General features: G+C 35.0%; 1 protein-coding gene across 1 annotated transcript; it reads right to left on the bottom strand.

The window, feature by feature from the left end:
• Positions 1-6,569: 6,569 nt before the first annotated feature.
• On the bottom strand, positions 6,570-7,645 carry LOC145821965 (wall-associated receptor kinase 4-like). Its single transcript, XM_082918531.1, has 3 exons — positions 7,524-7,645; positions 6,988-7,042; positions 6,570-6,902 (listed from the first exon to the last, which is right to left on the bottom strand). The coding sequence occupies exons 1-3, from the start codon at positions 7,643-7,645 to the stop codon at positions 6,570-6,572; spliced, it is 510 nt and encodes a 169-aa protein (XP_082774657.1).
• Positions 7,646-8,413: the final 768 nt, after the last annotated feature.

The raw sequence follows: 8,413 nt of genomic DNA, 5'->3' as shown, positions 1-8,413 counted from the left end.
AAGCCTTATTTGCTTTGTTGTATTAGCCTTCTCACCACTGAAATCCAGTGGATTTTCAGTGGTGAAGAAGATAGTTTGAAGTCTTGTATAGGGGAGGGACACCCCTTTCCCTTTGTGTCTCATTTGTGCATGCTTGGGCTCATAAGGGTAGCATATATGCTTCGTTGTTTTTGGCTCCATATCAGATGTTTTTGGTGCTATTTAGGTCACATGTTATCTCTGTTTTTGGTCGGATTGGTGTCCCTTTGCATGCTTAACATACTTGCTTTGTATTCCCTTGTTTGTGCCTAGAAATGCATCATGACTTTTAACTACCATGCTCTCATATTTTGGCTTCACTTTGTGAAGTTCTTGACCATATTTTGTCATGCATGAGGTCTGTTGGCCACTGATTTGGTCTTGTTTAGCATGCTTGATATAGTTACTTTCCATTTTGGATCATGAGCCTTGAGTGTATGGATCATTAACATGCCTAGCTTGGCCTATTATCATCATTTGGCATTAGTTGAGATCATATTCCAGTCCATATAATGTGGTCTTACATTGTCCTTTGTGTCTCTGTCAATGCCTTGAAGTGTTGTGTTTTCATGCCTTGACATGTGCATTGTGTATGCCTATGTGTTTGGGTCATTTTAGGGCTACCATACCAGCGGGTTTTGGAGCTATTTTGCATGCTAAAATTCTGTTTTTGGGCTATATAGTTCATGCCATGCTTGTTTGGGTTAGTGGTAGTGGAGTGCCCTGTTATTATGCCTTAGCCTTGGGCCCCTTTTGACTTGCATGCTTGTAGTGCATTTTGTCCATCACTTGAGACACTTTTGGCCACTGTTTTGGGGGGTGTTTGAGGCCTCCCATTTTAGTCTAAGTCCCTTCTCGGACATGGTTGTATGCGTGACTTGTTGCCTCTAATCGCATGCTTTCATTGTACCATATTAGCATTGTATGATGAGTTGCATTGTAGCATTGCATGTTAGGAACATTGCATGCTTGCCATGATATGTTGCATTACATTTGGCATGCTTTGCATTTTAGTGATATGTTGCAATTTCGAGGGGAGAGAAGTGTTCATACTACAAGTGATGTAACGCATCTCAACTCTCGGTCACCGAGGCCCTTGACTTTGGCATGATAGGGTTTTGGTATTCATTTATATGTTGCATGCATTTTCATTGAATTACAACCTTGGCTCCTTAGGCCATCACGCATCAAAATGCATGATTGATGGCCCGAGGGTCGAGAGTCATGCTCCCTTGAGTCCCTTGCATGATAGGGAGTGTGCCCGCGCATACATTTGCTTGAAATTCCATGCCATACACTGTCTGTCCTTGTTGCTGTCAAAAACCAGTTTCTGCAGGGAATTTTTGCCGACCGGCACTGTAGAGTGCCGACCGGCCATGGATTAGTGGCCGATAATATGAAACCCCAGCCGATGGATAAGTTTCATGGCCGGTGGGTATTCCCTTCAGCCGATGGTGTCCTACAGGGTTCAGGGAACCTGTCCTAGGATTTTGGCAGTTTTCAGAGAAGCAGGGCAGTGTAAACAGAGGCAGCAGTGGTATGGTATGGGCTTTCGGGGCAAGATAAATCCGAGCATGCATGATTCACGCATCCCGAGGCAAGGGCTGCGGCCATCTTCTCTTTGCATTTAATTTGTTAATTAATTAGAAATTCTGTAATAATTAATTTAGTGTTATTTATTCGGACTGTAATATTTATTTGGACCCTCTGAGCAAGGGCAATTGTGTAATAAGTGTGCGTGAGTGTGTGTATGTCTTCCAACCCCACGTCTTTCTTCCCTTTTATTTACCCGCTTATGATGGTAGACTAGGGCATATTTAAATTAGCATACCTTATGCTATGCATGCTTGCATTCATACATTTGTCTTGCATGCACCGGGCTCGGCGCATCATTCTAACTGCATTGGTATTTCAATTCCAAATTGAATACGTGTTAGTTGTAGCATTTCACATGTCATTGTAGATTAGCCGAGCCTATCTTAGTTGCATTTTGCATGTGTTGCATTAGCCATCTTAACATGAACTAGGATCATGCATATGATTACTAACTAGTTTTTTGTTTTGGCTTGGAGTACTCGGTAAGCATTTATGCTTTAGCATACCGCATGCGTGTGAGTGTTGCCATAACAGCATGATTACTATGAGGCTAGCTGCTTATGTGATATAACTGCTTGAATGCCTGTGGATGGAGGTTGAATTACCTAAATTGGAAAAATGCATTAAAACTGTGAATTTTAAGCCCACTAGATAGTGGCAAAACCATCTTTTCTAAAGGCCCACTCGAGGGTGGCAAAACCTGCATTTTAGCCTACTTGCGAGTAGCAAACCATCTTCAAAACAAGCATGAAATGTGTTGCTCCAATTTAGGCGATTTGGTCTATACTTGTTTGCTGTGCGCATAACATAGTAATTCTAGGCTAATAACTGGAATAAGAACACATAACGTTTTCAAAAAACGGATATCACGGTTAGTAGAGGCCGATCTTCGGATTGGGCGAGAGGGGGTGCTCATAGCTGACCTTCCCCAATCGTACCCTAGCTCCCGAGTCGAGGCAACTTTGGTGATGACGGACACGTGGCCTTTGGCACCGAGTCAAGGTTTCCCAAATTCCCCCTTTAAAAAATATTTAGGTGGCGACTCTGTATCTGGCAAAGCAGTCCATGTTTGGCACTTCTTTTTCTAAAAATCTGTTTTCTCAAAACGATTTGACGGATTTGGACTCTTTGGTTCAGATTAAGGACCGTGACACAAATTGAGTCCGAACTGTAGTGAGGCCCACGGGCGCGTCTACACATAGCATCCATCATCTCCTTCATTTGCATCTCCATTTGTGCTTTATATTGGTTAATTTTCTTTTGGACTTGCATTTGGATGATACAAGTTTGTTCTCGCCTATATCCACCTCGAAAGACATCTGTCGAAGAATGACTCAATCCATATGTTCACTAAAACACGGTGAGGTCCGTTATGTGTACTAAAAAGTGGCATTTTTTTAAAACGTTGTTGTATGAACGCTGTTATAACCCCATTTTCCTGTAGTGTGTGTCTGTAAAACAATCAAAACAGCTAGCTGCTTCTTGCCAAATGCTTTTCTATATTCAATAATAATTGTCTATTGTGAAACATTTTTATTTTTATTGTTTTTGAAAAATGATATATAAACTCACTTTCTAAATCCATTTTCTAGACCTAATGATATGTAAGTGATGTCATTGGTTGATGATTAGGAAAAATATAAGAGAGAGTATTGCCTTAGATATCGTAATTGATTACCACATCATTGGGCTTGAAAATTGGGTCTAATTTTTTGTCTTAAAAAGATGCTCTCTTTGTTTTCTTTTTTTCTTTTTTTTATCGACAAAAATTAGCTGTTAATTATTAGATTAGCATCTATGAGAGTTGGCCTTCCCACTCTTACAAAGGATGAAATACTTGCCTCATTATTCAACTATTTCTTAGAAAGAGTTGAACTTATAACCTTTCCTTGGAACTAAACTCTGGAGAGTCCAACTAGGCAATTGTGAAACATTTATAATGGGCATCATGAAGAAAAGTAATCCAAGTTGATCAAAGTAAATATTGAGCACTTGGTAATCAATGGAAGGAGTAGTCAGTTCCGGTTCCGATTCAAAACTTGTAGAACAAACTTATAAGGCGAAATTACCCATTACTGGTAATGTGAAAAAATTATTACATATTTATAAAAAAAAAATTATGATTTTAATTATCAATATTTATAAACTATACTATTTATTTGCAATTATTATTTTACTGTGAATCATAATTTTTTTTAAATATTTTATGGTTGACGTTAGTTTTGTTAAAAAAAAATATAAAACAAAAGAACTTACTATTTTTTAAAGAATTTGATAACCAACATAGATATTGTTTGATAAATATTAACGAGAGGATTCTTAAAATACTAATTTTATTAAAAACCAATATATAGATTAAAAGTTATATCACTTTAAAGTTTGAAATATAAAATTAGTTTGTAAGAGAAAAATTGTCCATATAAAAATGGAAACAAATTTGTTTGTCCTTTACCCTAAGAGTTTAGTCCCAAGGGAGATATCATGAGTTTAACTCTCTCTAAGGGGGGAGTTGAGTTAGGAGGCAAGCACTTAGTGTTTTGCATGAGTGGGGAGGTTAACTTCCATATGTGATAATTTAACAACTAGCGATTAACATTTGTCGATCAAAAAAGAAAAAAAAATGAAGGATACGCATCTTCTTCTAGGGTTTATGAATTAAAAAAAAAAAAAAATTTGGATTGTCCTTTTTACTAAAAAGAGGCCCAATGAGAGAGTTTTGGCCCAAAAAAACTCAAATGTAAAATTATAGCCTTTTTTTTTTAATTTTTAATGTAAGTCTATAATTATTAGATAAAATTACTGGGTTAATTACATTTTTGACTCTGATAGTTTGACCCAAATTTCACTTTAATTTGAACAATTTAGTCCATGTGTTTTAAGTTTAGTTTTAATTTGTCCTCCAGTTTAAATTTTTATTAATTTTGTTTATGTGTACACCTTAAAAAATTGATTTAATTTTCAATGTAGACAAAAAATATTCAAATTTAAACGTTAAAAATTTTACAAGTACCAAAATTATTAATTTTAACCTCCATATTAGACAAAAGAACTAAATTAAAATTAATCTTAAAATATAAAGATTAAATTTTCAAGTTGAAACTATAAGGACTAAAATAAAATTTAAGTCAAATTAGAGAAAAAAAAAAGAAGGGTAATTAACCCAATTATGTAATCTGGGTTGAGCATGCACTACGTAAAGATAAATGGATTAATGGTCTGAGCCCAACTTGGCCTATTCTTATGCGGCTCAAAGAAACTCAAAAAAATTTTAGGCCCTACCATAAAACCAGAAGCTATTTACTGAAAATAAATTCATTGATTTTGAGACAATTATACAAGAATAATGCTATATGTACCGATTAACGCACTAACTAGTGTACCAATTGATGATGTGGCATAATTTAAGAGGTTTTTGGTATTTGTAATTTGAATAAAGATTGAGGCCTTGAAATTGAGGAGTGAATGCCTCGAAATTGTTTTTTTTTTTTTTTTTTTGCAAGGGTGGTTATGTATAGAGCTGGGTTTAAGGTGTAGAAGTTAGGGTTTAGGATTTAGGATTTAGGATTTAGGGTTTAGGGTTTAGAATTTAGGGTTCTAGGGTTTGGTTTTAATATTTAGCGTTTAGGGTTGAGGGTTTAGGGTTTAGGGTTTTAGAGTTTAGGATTTAGGGCTTAGGAGTTAGGGTTTTAGGGTTGAGAGTTTAGGATTTAGGATTTAGGATTTAGGGTTTAGGATTTTAAAGTTTTAGGGTTGAGGGTTTAGGGTTTTTACACGATTTATAATTAGGGTGTAGAGTTTTTGAGTTTAGGGTTCAGAATTTTATGGTTTAGGATTTCGGATTTTAAGGCTTAGGATTTAGGGTTCTATGGTTTAGCATTTAGGGTTTAGGGTTTAGGGCACACATAACCACCCTTTCATAAAAAAAAAATTAAAAAAAAAACATAAACATGATTCGAGGCATTTGAGCCTCGAATCCACGAGGCCTCTAGCATAGTTGTTGTAATTTGTATAATGTGTGGGGTCAATAATAATGTCATAACTAGTGTTGGTACACTAATTGGTGCATGTAGCATCACCTATTATACAGTCTCTCTATTTCGAGTAATTATTCTATTTTTCAGGGAATTTCATATTGGCGGTGTGTCCAACCAATAGTAAAAGGGCTCAAAATTACATAGCGCTAAAAACAAGAAAATAATGAAAAAATGACATGATCTCATTGGATGGTCACATGCCCATGTTATTTTCCTGACCCATTAGATAATTTCTGCTATATTTTCTTCGTGCAATCTAGGCTATAGTTGACCACAACTATTTTAATCATTTGATTTGTTAATTTTATATATATTTATGCATAGATTAGTCATTAAAAAAATGGATTAATCTGCTAATTGTAAGCACATAATTTAATCACGTTTGATTTTAAAAAATCAAACAGTCTTATTTTAAAATTATACCTGTTTTTCATTTCGGTGAACACAAATGTGATGATATCACACAATAATAAAATTAATTTAAATTTTCTTATATCACACTCAAATTTAAAAAGATCAACAAATTAAATTATCAAAATAGAACCGAAAACCAAACTAGCCAAATCTACATAGGGTTGGAGACAAACCCAACCACTAAATCAACTCAGTTGCACTCCATCAAATTGTAATTACTATCTCTGTATGAAATTATCCCTATATATATGTATATATATATATATATATATATATATCAGTTTTTAAATAATTATTTACAATAAATGAAAAATTACATATGAAAGTGTAAATTAAATCGAAACAATCTAATGTAAGTACATAATTTCAAAAACACAAAAGACAATAATAACAAACCATCACCTTCCATCTCTAAAAAATAAAAATAAAAAAAAACAAACAAACAAACCATCACCAAATTTGTTATCATTGTAAACGAGTACAAAAAAAATAAAAATAAAATAAAAATCACCTCCCACCATCAAATGGCAACCTTATATGTTCCCTCGAACTATCATACCTAGTGGGTGATGCTGTGTTAATACTACTAGCAGTACAACCTCCTAACCCATATGCACTTGACCTCTCACCAAGCAAATACTCAGTGTCTTCACAATTCAAATCAATTTCAACCCATGAATGCTTCATCATCTTTTTTATGATCAACCCCTCCAATTCCATTGCTACTTCCTTCATAGTAGGCCTCTGCTTTCCTTTTACTATTAAGCACTTCTTTAAAATATTAGCAACTTGTTTAAGCTCCTCAATATTTCCTTCCATTTCTAATTTGTTCATCAATAACTTGGAACAATCAATCATTTTTCATAGACGAAAAAAGATACGTAGCCAGACTCCTCTCCTCTTCTGGCCTATCAAATGATAACACCTTCTTTCCGATGATCAACTCCACAAGGACTACTCCAAAACTGTAAACATCACTTCTGTACAGATATATATAAAAAAATTACATACTTGTTGATGAAGAGATCCAAAGAATAAGATGATCAGAACCTCCATGTGACCACCATCTACAAGATAAAGCTCCCTTAGCCATTGAACGACCGGGGGTCCTCCGATGCCCAAGTTAGTCCTCCAATATTATCAAAATATTTAATGGACAAATTAAATGCAAAATGAAAAAAAAAATTAACATCCCCAAGATATTGATTCGTGATTATGTTTCAATTTTAAATAATAAATAACAATCCCAATCAAACAACTAAGACAAATCGTCACAAGGATTTAACGTGAAAAAATCACAATTGGAGCGCCTCTAATTGTGATAAAAAAATCACTGGCCAAAGCCACCAAACAATCCACTAAGAAGACAAAAAGAATTACACAAGAGTACTCTTAATTACCTAGCGAATCCATGCTGGAATTGAACCAAACTTAATTTGCCGCTTTCACCATCGTCTTCACCTCGGAATTATCTTGCCTAATGTTGAATCCACAACGTTGATGTCAAATCCACGACAATAAGCTACTCTGGAATCTACCAAAGCTTCAGGTTCAAATTCCCCAGAATCTACCGAAGAACACATCTTTCTTTTGTGAAGGAAATAATAAGAACAACCCTTGATGTTTGACAATCGGCAATTCGTTTATCAATCGATCACCTTCTATACACCAAAGAAATTCATGCAAAATTGTCTCCGATAGAAAACACTTTTGTCTTTTCTTTCTCTCTAAGATTCTGGATGGAATAAACCCTAAAAACACCAAATGACACACTTTGTAAAAAACAAGATCGCGAAGACCACTCTAGTGCACACTTCACCGTTCAAGTGGTGTGAGTAGACATGGTGCAAAACATATAGGCCTACCGCTCGAGCGCAACTTTCACCACTCGTGAGATAAAACTTTTCTTTCCAGAAGTTCAGGCGCTCTGCAAAAGTACTAGATGATGCCATTCACTGCTTGATCCCCATACATAGTTAGCGAAATGACAAACATGAAAGCCTTTAGATCACAAAGGCACAAATCAGATTAGATTCACATCTAAACACTCACATCCTCACTGAAACAAAAGAGCGAATAAAATTACAACTGAAAGAAGTTTTATCAAATGGGATTGCCAAATACAAAACCTAACACAAATCTTGAACAAAGAGAGAATGGTGAAAGTAAAATAGGAACCATTGGAAATAAAAATCAAAATTACCTGAAAATTTGGCAATGACAACAAAACCTTAATTTTTCGATCAAAACCCCCCAAATAAAAACCCAAAATTTTCAATTTAAAACTTAACTTCTCAAAATTTTTATTTTTACTTTTCAATTGAAGTCCCCAAATCACTAAACATATACAT

The sequence above is a fragment of the Camellia sinensis genome, chromosome 3 (assembly GCF_055761805.1).
Source record: "Camellia sinensis isolate YWXY chromosome 3, ASM5576180v1, whole genome shotgun sequence".
NCBI lineage: Eukaryota > Viridiplantae > Streptophyta > Magnoliopsida > Ericales > Theaceae > Camellia > Camellia sinensis.
The sequence above is the reverse complement of the archived record's forward strand: the minus strand, read 5'-3'. Positions and strand labels throughout refer to the sequence as shown.